Source organism: Archocentrus centrarchus, chromosome 4 (assembly GCF_007364275.1).
Source record: "Archocentrus centrarchus isolate MPI-CPG fArcCen1 chromosome 4, fArcCen1, whole genome shotgun sequence".
Lineage (NCBI taxonomy): Eukaryota > Metazoa > Chordata > Actinopteri > Cichliformes > Cichlidae > Archocentrus > Archocentrus centrarchus.
Window position 1 is genome coordinate 15,186,313 of NC_044349.1, and position 21,854 is coordinate 15,208,166.

Here is a 21,854-nt window from a genome sequence, read left to right on the forward strand (position 1 = left end):
CAATATGATGCAATGGTTAAATGTATTCAAGTTTGTTTGGATGCTGATCAATATTTAATAACTATGATTTGAAATATTGTTAAATGCTGTGCAGGCATTTTATGTAGGTTTACTTACAGTAAACAGTATATACAGTGTGTGTGTGTATCATGTAAAATAAATCAATAGCATGGGGGGGGATATGTGAATGCAAGTGAGCATATTTATGTTTGTGTGAGAGCGAGAAGTATATAAGAGATACAGGAGAGAGTGAGAAAATGTGTATTTGTGTTTGTGTGTGAGTTTAAAAAAAGAAATAGAGTTGGGGGGGGGGGGGGGGTATGAAAGACTGGGTGCCAATTTTCCTACTATGGTCAGGCTTGCATAATGTTGAGGGAATCACACAAAATCCTTTTAAGGTGTCAGCCAGAGTGGAGTATAACATCATTTACTGGGAAATTGTGAGCATGCACACACACACACACATATCCACAGCCTGTCAATGTAGAAAAACTACAAAGGTAGAACCGAACCTATATTGTATAGAATTTATGCAGAATGATGTGGACTGATGCACACAGACTAAATTATAATGTTAGAAAGCATTTTAAACTGGTTTGCAGTTTAACAATATATCCAATATGGAGCTGAAAGAGCTCACATTATGGTAATTTACAAGTTCATGATTTTGGAGTTTCCTAGACTAGGTTCACATGGTTTAACGTGAAAAACACATTACTTTTTCCTTATACTGTGCATTACTGGAGCACTCTTTCTCATCCAATCTCCATATTTCTCTATTTTGTACTTCTCTCTTCAAAAAAAAAAATGTAGTCCAAGCTGCTGAGTTGCACATTTAAATCATATTTAGACCAAGAATATAAAAAACAATGCATGATTTATTCATACAATAGCATACAGTGTAGACATCAACCGTAGAGAAAAATATGCTGCAGTATATTTGATCAGAATCATTTTAATTGCTGTGGTGTATGAGGAATTTGCTGTGGGCAGAGTTTAAAAAAAAAATGAAGAGCTATAAAATGTAACACAAAAGCATTAAAAGCTAAATCTGCACACTGATGTAATAATGTATAGGTGATAAAAGACTTCACGAAGGAGGAAGCAGCCCAGAACAGGCAGCATACAGTTTGTTCCCAGCAAGTATTTAATATTTTCTTCCACCAGTCATTGCTCCCTAGTTTCCAGTTTCTTGCATCTCTCTACACTCTAGCAAGGAGATTTATTACTTAGCCTACTGAGTTTGTAAAAATGTTCCCATTTCTCTCACCAACAGTATAGCCCATTAGCCATAGCATCACCAAGCAGCTTATTTCACTTGACAGCAAGGACCATCATCGGGACAGTGTAATACTTGTGGAGGTTCAGGCTACTCCCCAGGTCATTTCGCTCATGTTGCTTTATTGAGCAAGTTTGGTGAGGTGTTCCCAACTGAAACTGAAACTAGTCAAAGGTTGAAGATTTCTGCATGAACACTTCAATAAAATGTCATTTTAGAGTCAAGAGTGGAAGTCTGATTAGGGATTTTCTTTGGGAATGGCTGAAAAAAGAAAAGAATCAACCTGCTGCAATGGCCCAGTCAAACTCCAGACCTCAACCTGACTGAAATGCTGTGGCAGGACCTTAAGAGAGCTGTGCATAAAATGCAGCCCTCAATAAACTGAAGCAATGTTATAAAGAAGAGTGAGCTAAAATGCCTCCACAGCGATGTATAATTTTCTGTATAGAAAATTATTATTTCAAGTGATTGCTGATAGAGGTCGCTGTATAAGCTCCTGAATGATAGAATGTGCTTTTCCCAGGACTGCATAGATGCCTGTAAAAACTTTTTTCCAGTGGGAACGTGGACTATTTTATCAGACATTTTGATAAACAAAATGACATTGAAAAGGTTACTACATACAGAAAAACTGCAGATTTCTTTACTGTGGGATTTTGAAGTTCCTCTTCTGGTTATTGTTTTTTGTCATGCTCTAGACAGGATGTACAAATAAGGAGGCAGTATACTGGAAGCATACGAGACAGTGTGCTGTTGAGATTTGAATCCAGGCCAGTCTTGTAAACAATAGCCCTGAATGTGAGAACTCAGTGGCCCACAAGAGAGTTTAAGTAGGCCAGATCTATCCACTCTTTAAAAAACTGTTCTAGGTGTAAGAAATGTCACCTTTTTTGAAAGGAATAGAGAATTCGGAGAAAATGCAGCATTTAGATTTAGTTTCATATAAACATGGTCTCAAAACTCTTGGAAAAGCCATAGATGCATTTTAATGAATGATCAGGTGTGGATTAAAACAATGCCAAGAACCAAAAACATCACCAGTGACCTTAGAAGAGCAAGTGAGCCAGATGTAAATACTTGGAAGTAAAAGATGCTGATCTCATGTTGATTTTTTGATGTCAAGCCCAAATGTTTTTGATCCACTCCAAAAATAAAGGTTCCAATACTTTTGGAGTGGAGTGTACATGCTAACATTACACACTATCTCATTCTACCACATCCCAAAAGTGCTCTGTTGGATTGGATAATGCACAATGTCACAAGCAGCCATCAGAAAATAGGTACACTGTGGTCATAATGGGTTGGACATGGTCAACAACAATACTCAGGTAGGCTGTGATGTTTAAGCAGCACACAGTTGGTACTAAGGGGCCCAAAGTGAGCCAAAAAAATATTCCCCACACCATTTCACCCCATCCATGCTTTCACGTTGCGTACACCAAATTCTGACCCTACCATCTGAATGTTGCACCAGAAGTTGAGACTCATCAGACCAGGGAATATTTTTCCAAAGTTCTAGATTAGAGGGATTGTTCCACATGAATAAGCATATTTCATTGCATGCCATAAAAGGCCAGTTTAAACCTGAGCTGGAGCTTCACATCAAAGCAGCACATATAAGTGTTCAATATTATTTTTCTGATCAGCTCAGTGTAGAAGTGAGATACAGGCAGAGACATCACAATGATGCCTCACTGAAAATAGACCACACACCATCACTATCATTCTTATTTGCATTTTTGCTGTTGAGATATGCTAATATTTTCCTCCTTTGATAAGGCCAAGATTGTGATTTTAAATATAGCCAGTGCTATTCTACCATCTGCCTTATTCCCATGCTTGTGTTTGCAACTTCTGAGGCTGTTAATACAGGTAAAGCTAGTTAGAGTCTTCAGTTTTTAAAACTTTCCTAGATTAATTAAATGAGGAGTTCCCACAATTTCATGTTCTTTTCATGCAAATGTGTATCTGACTGTGAGGATGATTTTATTCTCTCTTATTATTGGACTTTGTAGGTAGGAATGGATAATGAAAAAAAACAATTTCATCCAATAAACAGTACAATATACCTCCTTAAAGCCAACGTTCTCCACTCTGCTCTATTTTATTCCACTTAACCAATTGTGGGTCATGCGGCAGGGGGTGTGGGGGCTGACAATAGACAAGAGGCAAGCTACACCCTGGACAGGTTTCCAGTCAGACAATCTAATACAACCATATAACTTCAGTAGTCAAATGGAGAGATACTAGTGAGCAAAATTTAAACTTGGCAGAAAGCCAGGCAAGCTGTCTTTCCCTCCAGTCTTTGCTCTCTGCTAGCTAATCATATCTGATTTAGCTCTAAACCTGACACAATCATGAAACATGAAACTAGCATTATGTTATTCAGGGGGTCTCATAATCCAAATATAGGCTGACTTGAAGGGTAGCCCCACCACAAAAATTCACTGATACTAGAGATACGCTATCTTTCCCAGCCTTTATGCAGGGAGGCTGTCAACCTGCTGTTCTGACTCTGAGGCGGTGCTGCGTCTCAGTGCAGTTAGTCTCTCACATGCTGCTCTGTACAGGCTGAGTTTTTTTTTTTTTTTTTCTCTTCTGTCTCTCCTCTCAAACTCAGCTACTTCTTTAGCATGTCCCTGCTGCTCCCCTGGTTGTTTCCCTTTAGCAGAGGTGGCAAAAGTACTGACATTCTGTACTTAAGTAGAAGTACAAGTACTTATGTTAAAAAATACTTTAGTAAAAGGCAAAGTACTGGTTCAACTTCTCTACTTAAGTAAAAGTAAAAAAGTACAGGCTCTGAAATGTACCCAAAATAAGAAAGTAAAAGTAGTTCTTTGGAGGACGTTTCTACCTGCTATTTTTGTGTAAAACTAACCGAACCTCATTATATATTATTGTAATAATATAAAATATTATTACATGAGAATAGAAACATTATTCCAATCTAAATTTTAATCCTAATGAATGCTCTCAGCTTGAATCTGTTATGTAGGACACAAACTGTTAAAGTGAATTTAAACACAGCTCTGTTCTCTGTGTCCTCCATAGTAGAGGGTGACTGTGCCTCCACCTAAACACCAACATGAGGATACTCAGGGGTTACAGTGGGATTCAGAAGGTGGAGGAACCCTAAGATCAGCTGTAGTGGCTCTGCATGGGGAGAAGAATCACAGCTTTCTATTGTTGCTGCAGTAAATGATGTTGGTGTGCAGGCTGTGATCAGCTGACCTGCTGCTGCTGCTCTGAGGTTTACTGCTCTGTGTGGATGAAGTGAACTCACAAAGATGTAACCCAGTATTTCACAGCTATCTGAGCTGATCTCCATCCCCTACACTGACAGCATACAGGCTGTAGAAATGTTGGACTCAGTGATCTCAGCATCAGCAGCTTTGATTCAAACTCATCTCTGCTGCACTGATGTAACCTGTAACTCTGACCATGAACACAAACACTGTGCTCCAGTCCAACACAGAGCTTTACTGTAAATACAGTACAACAAGCTAACCTATTTATTACACACTAAACTGCAGTATTTTCATACAATCTTTGAATTACACAAAGTCAGCATACTTCAGTTTATTTTCCAGTCCTTACCTTTAATTCTAACCTCTCTTCTTCGTCTCCTGTCCTCTTTCTCCATCTCTGAGTGAACTTCTCTCTCTTTGCTTTCCCTGAAATACAGCAGCTCTTCTTTTGGCTCGCAGACACACTGTGTGACAAACTGCACACACTTTGTGTGTTTGCTCATATTTGTTGAGCATTTAGAAACGTTGCATTTACCTGCCACACGTTACTCCCTTCATGCTCGCTCCTCTTCAGTAGCGCTAATTAAGCTGTTTATGTGCCGCAGCGCAACTTACGGACTCGGTCCGGCCCGATTATAGCGCTATAAATGATACATTAATTATATGGGTTTGCATATTTAATCCCTTTGTACGAGATAAGCCCCGATGATGGAGGATACACCAGTACGATTGTCTCTTATGTGTTATTATTCCTCCGTTTAGGCTCAGATCGTTTTATGTTTGAAGGCGCACTGACCGGAAATGCAAACTTCTCTCTGACGTGTTAAAAAGTAACGAGTCTGTTTGAAAATGTAAGAAGTAGAAAGTACAGATACTTGTGTAAAAATGTAGGGTGTAAAAGTAAAAAGTAGTCAGAAAAATAAATACTTAAGTAAAGTACAGATACCTGAAAAATCTACTTAAGTACAGTAACGAAGTATTTGTACTTCGTTACTTCCCACCTCTGCCCTTTAGTCTTTTGCTGTCTGACCATGTTGACTGGTAGGAGGATGAGCTGAGTAGAGGTTAACCTTGACCTGACAGTAACATGACAGACTAAATAACTTTTAAAGGAAGAAAAGTAAAGTTGTTTTTCATTATATCTATATCAAAAAAAAAGTGAGATGAAAAATAAGTCCTGGTTTTATCTGTCATGCATTCTCAGTTATTTAAAAGAAAACATAAGAATTTGTCATTATTTAGACATATTTGCCTAAAATACCTACTGATGCATGTTGTGGAAAAATTCACAGGCCTGTGCCTCGGCTAAAAGGCATTTAGCAGACATGATGCACATCTGCATAACATATGCGTGCCTAAAACAAGTTATTTAGTAACTTTGAACTCTTTACAAGCCAGTTTCTATTTAAAACCAGTAAACAACAGTTTAAAAAAATTTACTGATGCCATCCAGATTTTCTTTCCAGTGCATCAGTGCTCCAAATATAGGTTATGTCCAGATTAATATCTTTGTGCTTTAAAATCTGTAACTTTAACTGCATTTATGCCTAGAGTCTGGTGTCTTACACCCATAAAACAGACTTTTGGAGATGTGTCTTCTCATCCTTCGCCATGGCCTCCTGGATATGGATAATGATTCTGGTGCTGTTCTCTCTGCAATCCTTTACACTCCTGTTGCTTTCAGTAACACTTTCACCTTATTTTGTTGCAAGCAAAGGAATCGCTGGTGTTTTTAGCACTGATGTTCTTTCTAGTATTCACAGCATTCTCCCCAAACGACCAGCCCTCTTCCTGTTTACAGACATGTTAGCACAGAGACTGGACATTATTTCTGATACTGTGCTTGTTTTAATTTTAATATACACTTTTAGGATTAAAACATATTATTGTGGATGTAGGCAGAGTCTTAAATCTAACATCAGTGGCCTTGCAGTATTAATGTGTGTTCAAAACATTTGCCTTGCTGCCTGTTTTCCAAAACATCAGACAAATTGCTTGAAGGCCAACTTTATTTATTTAATTATTTATTTAAAATGTAGTTCTTGCCTTTTAGAACACGTCAGAATTTAAAAGCAAACATTTCCCCTCATTCTGTGTATTTTTATCACAACAGCTTTGCAACTATTTTCTGATGAAAATTCTTCCACATGGGAAAAAAAAAAGTGTGCCTTCCTACAGCACCCCCCCCCCCCCCCCCCCCCTAACTTCCTGGGAGGGGTGTGCTATGCAAAAGGAAGCATGACTGGATTGGGGGGGGGGGGTGTCTGAGTAGGAGGAGGAGAGGAGCGAACACAAGGGGGAAGGGAGTGAAGATGATCCAGGGTTACTACTAACAGCCGGCTGGAATTTAGGTCTTTTTGTCATCGGACTGGACTTGTGGTATATGATATCTCTCCCATGCCTTCTAGTAATTACTATTTGTATGATTAGTGATCTTTCAAGAGAGGTGGCTAGGATGGAGAAGTAAAAACTTTCCAACTGTGAGACAAGTGGTCCTTGGTAAGATACGTCTTCTTAAATACTCAATCATCTGTGTATGCCATTTGTCAATGAAAACTTTTTATCTTGCATTACTGAGTACATGCATACTACAGAGGACTAAAGAGGTGTTTCTTGTGCTTTAATAATTTGTACTGTATGTTGTGGTATATCAGAAGCACACTTGATTATTTGTAAGCATACCCTGATGTATTTTTGTCACCTAGAGTTGTTTAGCTTCTTTTTGTCACAGTAAAAAACGACTTTCAGCTGCTCCCTTGTCTCAAGGGGTTGGTCTGCATGTTTGGTTTGGTGGAGTTTTATACTAGGTGCCCTTCCTAACACACCCCCAAAGGGGATTTGTCTCTACTGCTGGATTTGAACCAGCAACAATTCACTTGCTAAGCAAATGCATAAACCACTACACTTATTATTTCTTTATTTGTTTAAGAAGGACAACACATATTGACAAACATCTGTAACAATGTAAAATATGCCAGATTATAGCCTTAAGGTTAATTTCCATCCGTAGTCCTCCTAACAAAACTAATATCACCTCATTTAAAATATACGTACATGCTAAAAAAAAAAAAAAAAAAAATTACATCATTACATCATCATCATTAAAAAGGACATATTTCAACATCATTACACACCAAAAAACAAAGCAAAACAAAATTTCATCCACATTTCATCATAGGTAAATAAATATTTCATTGCCCTAATTTTAATCAATAAAATGATTACAAAAAATAATAAACTTTGGAGCCATGGGTTGTTGTAGTAAGCTTGCAAATGTCTCCTTCTATATTAATTACCGATAAAATATGGATATATACACATATCTGAAAAACAACAATACGATGCTTGAACTAACCTTTCAAATTCTGATAAAACTCTAGTGAACTATGAATTCCATAGAACTGAGTTTGAGTGTGTTTCTCCGGCAGGGTGTAATGTATGACAGCAACACTTGCCAAGGCTCAGGACTCGGCTCTCACTGAAGCTTTATTTTCACCCAGCTTCAGAGTCGCAGTAGCACGTTACATCACAGCACCCACTGCTTCTCTTTCAGCGTTTCATGCATGGCACAACAAGGCAAAGCTCTAAAATCTACAGCAAAGTTCAACTGTGAGTTGTATGGGTCACCGGAAGTTAAGACAGGGTGACAGTCGGAGTTTCAGTCTCACAAAATATTATTTTGCAATCAGCAAAATCCTACAAAGCAAAATATGCAGGCAGTAATCCTTAAAAACCAGCACAAAACATCTTTTTGAAAAAACAGGAAAAATGCTTCTTCTGCTATACCATCCGCTTCTCTTTACTGGAAAAATATATTACAATATAAATATAATACATTACACATCACTGTCCTTCCAACACACTCTGGCAAACTCCCCAGCAGTTACCCTGCCTCTGTTTAGAAAACCTCATGGGTTTATATGATTTTGTACACATTCAGCATTCTCACCATTTCAGGGCAAATACACAACACTCGAATGCATTTCTGCAGTTTTCCATTAGGTCCAATACAAACCCTTTTTACTGCGTTGGTGAAGCAATATTCAGTATGACATATTGATTCTACACCCTTTTGGCTAATGGCACATTAAAAAGGTTTTCCAGGTCATACAAAAGCTGGCTCCAAGCACAATCTCTCTCATCATAAAGCACTCCCTAAGGAGTTGAGGGATTTGATTGCTCAGTGTAGTTACATTTTTGTTGAAAATTTATTATGTTTCTCGAAAAAGGTCTGTCTTGCAAATGAGACACTGAGTCTCAATGGGACTCCTTGTACAAATAAAGGTTAAATAAATAAAAAATGTTTTAAAATTTCGTAGAGTCATTCAATCAGTTGTCTCAGTTTATGTAGTTTAGGTTTTCTGTGACAAAAACATGTTGCCACAATTTTGGGTCAATATGAATCATGATATGTACAGAATGTTAATTTTCCAAAATGGAAATATCAAGCACAAAAGTTCTTAGACAACCATTCACATCTGTGGGCAACAGTGCTAACCACCATGCCACCAAGCTGCCAGATTAAAAGAAAGTCTTAAAATTCATGATGTAGTAAAGAAAAAAAGTCCCTTCATCCTAAAGGTCTCAAATCTCAAATGCATGTGTGATTTACAATGGTTTCCACCACCCACACCCAAAAAAAGCAGTAAAAAAATATTCATCCAGGTTACCTTTAATTTAGTTTTTGAGAAATGAGCAAATAATTGGTGCACTGAATGCAGCTTTACGATCTTATAGGCACGGAGTTCTCGTAAATTTCATTCTTTACAAGAATGCTGCTTGAGAGCACGCTAAAAACAGACACCTGCTAGCTGTTGTAGTGGTTCAGTTATTTTCATTCCTCACAAGCTACCAGTGCATTCCCACTTGATGTGTGAAACTATGCAGGACCACTGTGCACACACAGTCAAAAGTCGGACCATTTGGATTGATTGCTTTATGTATGCATTGTTTTGATGCAAAGGGAAAACTTGAGTTCAGGAGCAACTGACCTCATTCTTCTGAAGTGGTCCTGCATCTGAGTTCAAGTCACTGAACTTGTCTTCCTGAGTGTTATGTGGTCTGTACATTCCAGTGTCCTTTGGTATGGCTTCAAGTGTAGAAGCAAAACAACAGCCTACAGTGAAATGCATGGGTTAATCTCCCTATAGAGGAAAATCCTGCAGCCACTATTTTTTTTTTTTTTTTTTTAAGCACAATTTCTGGACACTCAGGACAATTATCACTCACTGCTGCCAGTTTACAATACACAGCTGTCTAGAACAGTACAAACACAATCCCAAAAAAGTTGTGACACTGGATAAACTGTAAAAAAAAAAAAAAAAAACGGAATACAATGATCTTCAAAACTCATAAACCAATATTTTATTCACAGTGGACCATAGAAAATATATTAAATATTTGAACTAAGAAAAAATTCCATTTTCAAAAAAAGATTAACTCATTTTGATGCAGATTTTGATGGCAGGACGGTCTCAAAAAAGATGGGAGAGGTCCATGTTTACCACTTTGGGGAATTCTTTTAACAGCAGTTTTTCTGGGAACTGAAGAGAGCAGCTGCTGGACTTTTGGGAGAGGAATGTTGTCCCATTCTAACCTGATTACAAGATTCTAGCTGCTCCATAGTCCTGGATCTTACGCCAAATGTTTTCAGTCAGTGAAAAGGCCATTTCAGCGTGTGTTGCTCTAAAGCCTTTCAGCATTGAAGGCGCCTTTCCAGATGTGTAATTGGCCAATTCATTAGGAACTGATGCACCCACATACCATCAGAGATGCAGGCTTTTGAACCGTGTGTTGATAACAAGCCAGATGGTCTCTCTTCTCTTTAGTCTGGAGGATATGGCATCCATGTTTTCCAAAAAAGAATTTCGATTTGTCTTGACCACAGTTTTCTACTTTGCCTCAGTCCATTTTAAATTAACTTTGGCACAGAGAAGATGGCGTTTCTGGATCATGTTTGCATATGGCTTCTTTTTTGCATAGATAGATAGATAGCGCTTTAACCCACATTTGTGGATGGCACGGTGAACTGTGTTCACAAAGATTTCTGGAAGTGCTCCTGAGCTCATGCAGTGATTTCCATGACAGAGTCATGCCTGTTTTTAATGCCTGAGGGCCTGAAGATCACAGTCATCTAATATTGATTTTAGGCCTTGGTCACAGAGCTTTTTGCAGATTGTTGGAATCTTTTGATGGCATTTTGTACTGTAGATGATGAGATATTCAAAGCATTTGCCATTTTACATTGAGGAACATTATTCGGAAATAGTTCCACAATTTCTCTTTTTTTTTTTTTTTTGGCCACAGCAGCTTTTATTGGCAGTGGAGAGAGTCAGTAAATGAAGGCAAGATACAGCGGCTTGCAAAAGCATTCATACCCCTCCATATTTTGTCACATTACAGCCACAAACATAAATACATTTCACTGGAATTTAATGTGAAAGACCAACACAAAGTGGTATACAATTGTGAAGTGGAAAGAAAATTATACATGATTCAAAACAATTTTTACAAATAAAAAACTGAAAAGTGCGGTGTGCAAAAGTATTCACCCCCCCCCCCCCCCCCCCCCCCAAAAAAAAAACCATAATATATTTATGTTTGTGGTTGTAATGTGGCAAAATATGGAAAAGTTCAAGGGGTATGAATACTTTTGCAAGCCACTGTATAGGGGAAGATACGCAGGCAAATTGGCGACAGGCCGGGACTCAAACCCACGCTGCTCGCACTGCAGCGCGACATATGCATGTGGTCGCTGGCTCCATCACTAAGCCACCCAGGGGCCCAGTTCCATAATTTTGAGATGCAGTTTTTTTTTACAAATTGGTGAGCTTCTGCCCATGTTTACTTCTGAGAAACTTTGTGTCTCTAAGACACTCTTTTTCCACCTAATCATATTACTGACATGTTAACCTAATTAGTTGTGAAATGTTAACTGTTTCTTTTAGTACCACTTGCTGTTCCTTCCTTTTGTTGACCCTGTCCCTTTTTTTTTGCCATGTTGCTGCCATCAAATTCAAAAAGATGAATATTTTTCCCAAAATTTTACATTTTCTCAGTTTAAACATCTGATAACAACAAATTACTGCACAGAAAATAAGTGTTACATTTTATAGCAGATTACACGGGCATATGTTTTTTTAGCATCATCCTTCAGCTCTTCTTGCTTAGATCATACTGTGTGGTTTTATTTGAATACCCCCTTTTGGGGAAATAACCTCGAGTTCCTGTTTATTTCTTTGTTTATTACAGGATGAAATCAATATTCTCATTATATCCCCTGAAACAAATACTTAGATTAAGGAAAATTATGGACATTTGTTTCCCATATTACTGTCCTGAGACTCTTTTTTTACTGGGGAAAGAGTATCAAGGGCAACATCACAGACTGTTTATGTCATTTTATGTTTATTTCCTGTTAGTGCCTTTGTCACAACCATAACTGAACTTCCTGCCAGGATACGCCAGCTCTCCTACTCTCTGTCTATTTCAGTCTCTCGGTGTCACTCATTCCATCTCTGCCCCATACTGTCACTGTCTACATGAGTGTTCGTGTGGGTGCTGTGTACATGCTGCAGCCTCTTAAAAATATTGGATCCACTGACATCCAGTAACAATGATTTTACCTCCACTGTTCATTGCATTTTCAACCTTTGTTGTAGCAATGCAACAACAATGTCATAACAACCAAAGAAACAAAGGCAAACTATGAAAACAAAGAAATTATAATTAACCAGAATTTAAGGTATTTACTGTCACCTTTATTTTTTTTCTGCTGCATGCTAAGATAGGCTTCAGCCTTCCCACATCCTCTGAATAGAAATAAGTACAGAAAATAGAAAGGCAAATAGAAGACTGTATGTTTTGCAGCATACTCAACATAAATAAAGAGTTAGCACTATGTGTTAGACTAAACACATAGTTTTTGTCACAGAGGTCACCACATCTGAAGTGCAACAACACTGATCCAACTCTTGTGAGAGATTTGTGTGTAACCAGCAAACCAGCTAAAACTGACAGAAAATATACTGTGAGAATTATTTGCCAAATTATCTAAACTCCTTAGAAAACTGACATATTTTAGAGCAATAGGATTTAACTGTCCGGTGGTAAAATTGGCTAACCATGCAATACACAATTAAACAAAATTTACATGTAGTTAAAATTATGTTGTTGTTGTTTTGTTTTTTTATTTAAAAAAATCCATCTGGTAAAATTAATACAGTGGGAATTGTGTGGTTGTCTAATTACAACCATTTTTTTTGAACTGTCTATTATAAATTGTCTTGAAAGATAACCTTTTTTAGGTCAAAAAAAGAAATTATACTCTTCTAACTCATTTTGTCTTTCCATCTCAGAGCCCCCTGAAGTCAACAAGTGCTCACCGGCTGACCATAATGAATACTTCAGACACCAACAACACCCCACAATGCTACTCCATCAGAAGCCCTCCATTCAATTACACACATCCTATCAACTCAGTATATTTCTCATCCATCTTCAGCGCTTTGGGAATCACCTCAAATCTCATTGCCTTCATTGTTCTCATAAAATCTTTCCGGCGAACGCACAATCGCTCCCGGTCTTTCTTCTTAATCTTCCTGGGCGGTCTTGTGATTACTGACTTTATGGGTCTTTTGGTCACAGGCTCCATTGTGGTCTCCTTCCATCTTACACATTTCAATTGGCGCCAGTTAGACCCTAACTGCCATTTCTGCAACTTCATGGGTATGTCCATGGTCTTCTATGGACTGTGTCCACTGCTGCTTAGTGCCACCATGGCAGTGGAGCGCTTCACTGGCATCACCCGTCCATTTGCACGCTCCACCAACATGCCCAAGAGCCGGACAGTCTCTATGGTGCTGATGGTATGGTTGGTCGCCGGTTGTATTGCTTTGCTGCCCCTAACAGGCATTGGGAGCTACCACATACAGATACCTGGCTCCTGGTGTTTTTTCAACATCAGTTGGAATGGAAGTGACATGGTCTTCTCCCTACTCTTCTCTCTCGTGGGGTTGATTTCTATCGCTGTGTCATTTTTACTGAACACAGTGAGTGTGGTGACCCTTATCAAGGTGTGCTGTGGACAGGACAGGACCCAGCGGAGACGAGACCATGAAGTGGAGATGATGGTGCAACTTATCCTGATCATGATTATTGCTTCTATCAGCTGGTGCCCCCTCCTGGTGAGTTTGTTTGTTTGTTTGTTTGTTTGTTTGTTTGTTTGTTTGGTTTTATATAGACATAAAAGAAAATTAATGTAACTTGAACTTGAAGTAATATACAGAAGTTGAACTTTGCAAAGTCATTCTTAAATTCTTCTGACAATTAATAACAGCAGTCTAATCATAGCACACATGAGAGGTGTTATCAGTCAGTGTTAACAAGCTTTCTTGGCAAGGTGCATCCATAAGCAGTTCACACAGATTTCTGCAAAGTCAGGGGTGTCAAACTCATTTTATATCATAAGCTACCTATATCCAATTTTCATCTAGTGTACTACACCAGTAATGTTATTGCCTAATAACCTAAAAAAAAAAAAAGAAAGAAAGAAAAGAAACCACAAGTTGAGAGATCCAGTTCAGTGACTCAGTCCAGCATAGATAAGATAAGATAGTGTTTATTTGTCACATGCACAGTTATACACAGAAAATGAAGCTGAAGATGAAGAAGATGAAGAAGATGAAGCCTAGCGTACAGTTACCAGCTACAGCTGCCTATGTCAGCATCCACCTGTCAGTCAAAGCAGCCACATGTAAAATTTTTAAGCCTTAGTCAAATTTAAATCTGTGAGTTTAAAAAAAGTTAAACACTTTAATTTGGGAATCTGTGGGGAATGGCATGCTTTTAAAGACCACATCAAGTGGCCATTCCAGGAACTGAAGCCAGTGGCAATTCCACACTGGCTTCATCTTTTAGCCACTTATCCAAAAACAACACCCACATTTATTGGGAGCAAACATGGCAAATTGGCCACTTGGGGTGGCAAATTGTAGTTTGTAATTCTCCACTTGCTGTAAATTTGGCCTGGTTTATGGGGGATGCAGTTTGTCAGGCTGATTTTATTCAGTAAAGCAATTTTATCTGCATATAGTAGTGCTGGTGAAGTACACTTAACAGCACTTTTTTTTCCAAATAGCACACTTAATTCAGTCTCTTTTTTTCCAATCTATAACTGAACTACTAATAGTTAGTAATCCTCATGTCTTGGAACTTCAATTTATGTAAAAAAATATAACTGATACAACTGATAGAAATAAAATAATAATAATGTTACTGTTTTCTTCTTTATTCCTAATACCACAATTCCTCATATACTGAGCAACCTGTATTCCCTTCACCAGCTGAAGGTAGCAGTTATTTGGTTATTTGCTCTGATTATAAAATAATTGGTCATGCTTTAGTACCTTTGATCTGCTTCTACCTGTTACTGCCTGTCACTATATTGTGCTGTTAGTAAAAACACTTCCTGTGTTCTCCTCCATCACTGGGGGTGGCTGGGGGTAGAATATGTCACCTACAAATCAGAGGGTTTGTGGTTTGATCCCCAGCTGCTCCAGTCTGCACGTCTTGGGCAAGATACTGAACCCCAAGTTGTTGACTTGAGCGTAAATGTTAGAAAGAAAGCACTTTGTGTGTAGAGAAACGTGCTTGCATGAATGAGGCGTTATATAAAGGTCTTTGGGGCCTCAAGTAGAGTAGAAAAGCACTAAATAAGCACCAGTCCATTTGCCTTCTGTTTCAATTTTAAAGCAGTCTATCGTTTCACTGGACAGAAACCCTTTCTAAGCAACGGCATTTGACAACTAGTCAGCCAACTAATTCAAGTTATTATTCCACACCAGAGAAAAGGTGATGGAGGTGAGAGAGGGCGTTAAAGAGAGAAAGAGCCTAGGAGGAAGAGATGACACATCCAGGTAAAGCAGTTGGATGTCAGGGACATGTAACCATGGAGACTGCAAGACAAGCAGAAATAGAAATGAGGCTGGAGGGCCAGGCGGATTATTCATGAGGTCAGTCTAACGTCTGATTGTTTGGTTAGTTATGTAAGTCTTCTGCTATAGGAACAGTAGTTTCATAACCTTGGAAACGAGTTACGCTCAACTCAACAGTGCGCATGCACAGCAAGCATCAAACAAACAGCAATAAACCCCTGTTTATTCATATTAATATTTATGTAAAGTAGCGATTGTTTGTCAAGTAACCTTTCATTAGTAACAGCTTTTTCAAATGTATTTCTCATGCAACATAAACATTTCTTTGATGATCCATTGAGTGAACTGATAAGATGTTGCCAAAAAAAAAAAAAAGGAGCACTTTGGTCCTGTACAACAGCCACTGTCCACCACAGAAAAGTCTGGCCCCGTTTCAACCACTGTAAAAGTGTGTTGGACTCCATAACTGTAGTCTGTGGTCTATGACAGTGTGTGGTGTGTGGTGATAAGACCAATGGAAGAAAGGACTGCCTTCTGTTGCAGACAGAAGAATATCTGCCAGTCCTTTAGCTTTCTCGTCTTTACCTTCTTTCAAGTCATATATGTGTTTTTGTGACAATGAACTCTGCCGTTCTAATTTTTGATGATTTAAGAAATACTCCAGAATATAAAAAACAATGAACATTAGTAGAAACAAAACATTGTTCATGAGGTAGTCAACAGGAAATTAATTTATTCATTCACCATATTGCAAGTTTGGGAGCTTACCTTTACTGTGTCCACCCACTGACCTTAACAGTACAGTTTTGGTTTTTTTTAACAGATTTTTTTTTTTTTTTTTGTTACCAGCACTGCTCTTCAAAATGTTTTAACCTTAATGAAGCATCACAAGGTCCTAATCTCCTTTCCTCGGTTCAGCTCTTTAAGCTTTGTTTCTTTTTTGGTGATGCAGATTCATTGCCAGCTGATCTGAAAACCTTCTGTACTTACCCTGGATCAAAGAGCCCCTTAATGCCTCACTTGAGATGCCACATTTCAACTCAAGAGTGAAGCAGAGCCTTTAAAGGAAAACTACACTATTAGATCTACTACAATGTCAAATATCACTAAAGAAGGTCCAGTGGAGCAACAAAGACTCAGAATAATAACCAGACTTTCTGGTTCAAACTCAAAAATTTTAAGTCTCTATGGGGGGCGGGGGGTGATTTTAGATCAAAAAACACCACTGATGAATTAGCCAATTTTTGTTACTTTGAGCCTGTGTTGCAGTTTATACCACTCATTTTTGACAGGAATAGGAACTACCAAAGTCAGTTCCAAACATTTTAAATATGCCTTTAAAAAATAAGTCACTCTACTGCTATTGTGTATGCGCTTGTTTTATTGAGGATGCCAGAGAAAGAAATAAGAAGGCTTAAATTTCATGGGAGGAGCACACATTTTTCTGCGGTCTGGTCTAACATTAGTTGTGTGATACCTTGTACAGATATACATTTTGGTGAGCATGAGGATTCCTGCAGGTGCTGATGATAACGTGGTTTTGTTCTTCATACGAATGGCCACCTGCAATCAGATATTAGACCCCTGGATTTACATCATGTTTCAAGTGTCCCCACTAAGGCGAGTAAAATGTAAAACAAAAATCTAACGCTGCTTATCCATAGTGACTGCTCACCCCCATCGTACCATGATTTTGGCCATTGGTAGGGCTAGCTACATCAGCATGTCCTAAACATCTTCTAATGAAACTCATGGACCTATTCATTTGTACATTACAGTCTACGCATCGCAGAGACTGTAATGTACAAACCAGTCCTCACCAGCTCAAAGTTTCTCATCATGCTCCATTTTGGTGATGCACACTTTGTTCCATTCTTTTCCCTTTTAATAGTCATTTCACAGAATTGGCTTCAGATCCCATCATGCTTGTTTACTGCCCTTGCACCTTCTTTCATTTGCTAAAAAGAAAAATGTTCTGTTATCAGAAACATGGTAGCTTACATTTATGCAGATATTACTTTTTTTTTTGGTTGCTGCTTTTTTCCTTTGGAGTAGAGCTACAGAAAACCTGGAGTTACAATGAACTTGAAAAATGCAATTGTGCAACAGCTAGTTATCTGCAGTTGAGCCTATTTGAAATAGCCTTATTGTGAATTGTTGATTTTCCATCTTTGGAAATGTAAATAAGCCACCATGTTGACTGGATCGGCACTCTGCAAAACAGGAGTCCGTGAAGTACCAGAGCCACTGAGAGAAGTTTGCCTAACAAAAACACTTCATCTTGCATGGTTTCTTGCATTGCTTGGATGTAAACGACAGGAGAACAGAATTGTGACACAGGCTAAATTTTGAGAAAATACTATAAACAACACCGAACGAGTTTTGTTAACATGTTTTGCCTCCACTAGAGGCAGTTGGGGTAATGCTAATAATGATGTGCCTCGCATGAAATGTGGATAATTGGGTAATGGGTAATTAGGCTATGTCACAGCAGCCACTGCCTCAGGGAGGCCATGACAAAATTAGCCTAGCCTTTCTCTTTAAACTAGGTATAACTTATAGTGTCTGTGTGGATTTGCAATATTAACCTATTTCATCTTCATTCTCTCATTCCGATTCTAATCTCTTCTTCCGACTCGCTTCTGATTTTTTTTTTTTGTTTTGTTTTCTTTCTTTAACCATCTTCTCCCCCTTCCACTCCTTCCTCCACATCATTCTTCTCTTTGCCTCTACATTATTCCTCCACCTCCAGGTCTTTATTGCTCAAACTGTGCTCGCCAGAAAGGGATTCCAATCCGTGTACCTACTGCTGTACATCCGCTTTGCCACCTGGAACCAGATCCTCGACCCGTGGGTTTACATCCTGTTTCGGAGGGCAGTTCTTAAGAGAGTCTACCCCCGCCTTGACTGGTCCCGGGGCTCCATCATGACCTTGTACCCATCTTTCCAAAATACTATACGTCGATTCACGCGATCTTCATTAGGGAGCAACCTGGGCTCGGATGAAACAGGAGAAACAGAAATGTCAAATGTCACGCTTCCATCTACCTTAAAGTTGCCACCTTCTTCTTCATGATAAGTCATATTTGAGTTTGTTTTTCCAACAGAATCAGGGTCAAGTTACAGTGTCTTTGTTGCCATTCCCATAGCATAGCAACTGATTCGTTATAGGGATCAAACCTAGCAAACTTAGCACTAAAGTTAGCTACAGGCACTGCTGTCTAGATGTACTGCTTCATTGTTTTTATATGTTAAGTTGTAAACATGGTGTGCTATTAAATAGGGTGAATCTTTTTTTTTTTTTTTCTTTTAGCGAAGGTTCAAGTTTGTGAGCCAGTGTGCTTTTTGAGCACATATATGCTGAGATCAGATGTTCTGGAGGTTAAAGTTAACTAATCACTTTGTGGAGAAACCCATGCGGAACAGTGCCAAGTCCCAAAAAACATGAAATACAAAAATATTGTAGAACTGCCTATGACTTAAAATGGTTTGACCAAAGTAACATTTAACATTTTCATTTTATTGTTAACAAGCAATATTATATTGTATTATATTCATTTGTATTTGCAGATAATCTGGCTCTGACTGAGCATGTCCCAAACTTTGAAAATCTTCAAATCACTGATTGTTAACTTTTCTGAACTTAACAGATTTATGTAAAAATGTTAGAAGAGCAATTTATTGCCTTTAACTTCGTTGTTATTCACCGATCTTATGTTCTAGGGTTGTCACTTATAAATGGGCTAATGCATGTTTACAAGAAGAAAAAAGAAAGATTTCAAATATGGAAAGTAGAGCATACAGGAGTCTTTAGCCACCCCTCAGTTCTTTATATTTTGTTAGGAAGGTGGGAAATAGGAGCAGTGATTTATTGAAACAAGTCTTAACGTAAATGGAAATATAGCATATCAAGCAAAAAAAGAGTTTGTACAATCCTGACAACCTTTTTTTTTTTTTTTTTTTTTTTTTTTTTTTAGCCTGTCATGTCTGACAACCTTGAAAGTCAGTATTTGGTATGACCGTCTGCACAGCTTGAACTCTCTTAGGCAAACTTGCTTGTATTTTCCTTAAGTAGTCTTCAGGAATAGTTCTCCAGGCTTCTTGAAGGACATTCAAAGCTCTTCACTGGGTGTTGGTTGCCTTTTGTTCAGTTCTCTTTCAAGATGATCTCACACTCCTTCACTGATGTTGAGGTCCAGGCTCTGGGGAGGCCAATCCATGGTCTTTGCTAGATTTTTTTTTCTCCAATATCTTAAGGACATGACTTTCAGAATTTTCAGACTGTAGATATTTTTTAAGCCTGCCACTTCTTCTTTTATCATCTTGTCAAGATTACTCAATTTTTTTTTAAGAACACAGTGCATACCATGCTGAAATATGGCAAATTATTTGACTAATAGCTCTTGAGGAATTACCTTGTTCTGTAGTTGCAAAAATATTATTTTATGTCTGTCAGACTGTTACCTTCAAGAGAGGTTGATAAAGTGCCCTAAAGATGCAAATTAAAACTGGCTCTTTGCTAAGTTTCTTGTTAATGTGTAGACACAACACTGGTTCATCCCTTAAGTTAAGTGCCTTTTTTATGCTTGAATGATATATAGATCAGTGTTAAGTGGCTTCAAAAACAAAAACAAAAATATTTCTGTAAAAACGGTCAGGTACAAAGACTGGATTTTAAAAAAAAAAACAAAAATGAGTGAAAAAGCAGTCAGGAAAACTTCCTTTTAACAGGAAGAAACCTCCAGCAGAACAAGGGTCAGGGAGGGGCAGTCATCTGCCACAACCAGTTGGAGGTGATGGTAACTTCATTCAGATGGTAACTATAAAAATGTGCTGTTCATATAACAGATCATCACATTGATTATATACTCACATAGGAAGGAAGCAAAATTGTGTTCTTTCCACACAAGGTTAAAATTTCCTATTATCTTTAACAACGTTTCTATAATAATCATATTGATTGTGTCTCAGTTTAGCTATTTCCAATCAGCCCCAACCAAAACCACATTCAATTCAATTCAATTCAATTCAATTCAATTCAATTCAAGTTTTATTTATACAGTGCCAAATCACAACAACAGTCACTTCAAAGCACTTTAGATTGTAATGTAAAGGCCATACAATAATACAGAGAAATACATACACAGACACAGCTATTGCATTTCTTTAAAAAAAAACTGTTACCCCTTTACTGATTATTTGTTGTATTGTTGGTGTGTAGTTTTCACGATTTCCTGAAACCATCTCTTTATTCTCACTAACAAATATTGGTATGTAGCCACTTGGATAGTTTTGTTTTATTTGCCTAGATTTTGTTAGCCCATCCATTAAAATGCATAGGTGCTGCTAAAATTAGTGAAAAGTGTTATTTAAAAATATTGTATTGTGACTAAGTATGGTTAAGTGTCAGTTTGAGTAAGTATGAATGCATATATGAAATTTATTTTTAATTTGGGTGAACGGACCCTCAAAAAAGCTGAACTCAGCTGATGTTGCTCTTGGAGAAAATGCAGTCCACATTTAGGCTGAGTAATTGTAGACTGCAGATCTTCTTAGAGCCAGTGTTGGGTGGTGGTAAAAGTTCTGCACCGAGAGCTTCTCCACCTCTTTGAGATGTTTAAGCTGAGAAAAGTTGATGCTCAAAGTTGATGTCAAGTGAGAATATGTTTTGTTAAGTGAGCAATAGTTACACTCATTATGCACATAATGTATTAAACACTGTAACATTATTCAACGGAAGCATTCCTGGATAACAGCCATTTTAACTCCATAGTGGTATGATCCAGTGAGATTGAAGCGTAAATGTTAATTGTGTTTGACAGAAATGGGAAGTGATTGTTCATATAAATAAAGGATCATTAAAACAGAAATACACGTTGCTCTTAAACATGTTTGTTAAACTGTAACTTTAACCATTTTACTTACAGGAAATGCCAAATATTTTCAGGAATGCGGTGGCAAAACAAAGCATCGCTATTTGATGATGAATACTGATCTAGTTCAAACTGTGTAATCACAAGTTAGGTCAAATTTGAATTTAGAAATTCAGCCATTCGGTGTTTATGCTTACATGTATGCAAAATGGTAAGACAGAAAAAAATATGTCACTCTAATGTGTAGTTAACGTTTCCAGTGGTAATGAAATATAAAGCCTGCAATAAACTGGTGTAGTATATCTGCACTAGCTCCTTTTTTTAAACACACCAACGGCTCCCTTTTTGAAACATGGCAAAAGTTAATGCAAATATATATATATATATATATATATATATATATATATATATATTTTTTTTTTTTTTTTTTTTTTTTTTTTGATTGTGGGAAGTTATGGGTTGGATTTGACAGCAGTTTCCACATGAGGGAAACTGCTCTGCAATTCAGAAGCAATTGCAT

The 21,854-nt window shown here is 37.8% G+C and overlaps 1 protein-coding gene across 1 annotated transcript; it reads left to right on the forward strand.

Annotated features, from left to right (window-relative positions):
• Positions 1–6,840: 6,840 nt before the first annotated feature.
• On the forward strand, positions 6,841–19,395 carry tbxa2r (thromboxane A2 receptor). The gene is made up of 3 exons (XM_030727643.1): positions 6,841–7,026; positions 12,885–13,712; positions 18,214–19,395. Exons 2-3 carry the CDS (start codon positions 12,924–12,926, stop codon positions 18,535–18,537), a joined length of 1,113 nt encoding a protein of 370 aa, XP_030583503.1. The 5' UTR covers positions 6,841–7,026; positions 12,885–12,923; the 3' UTR covers positions 18,538–19,395.
• The last annotated feature ends 2,459 nt before the right edge of the window (positions 19,396–21,854 follow it).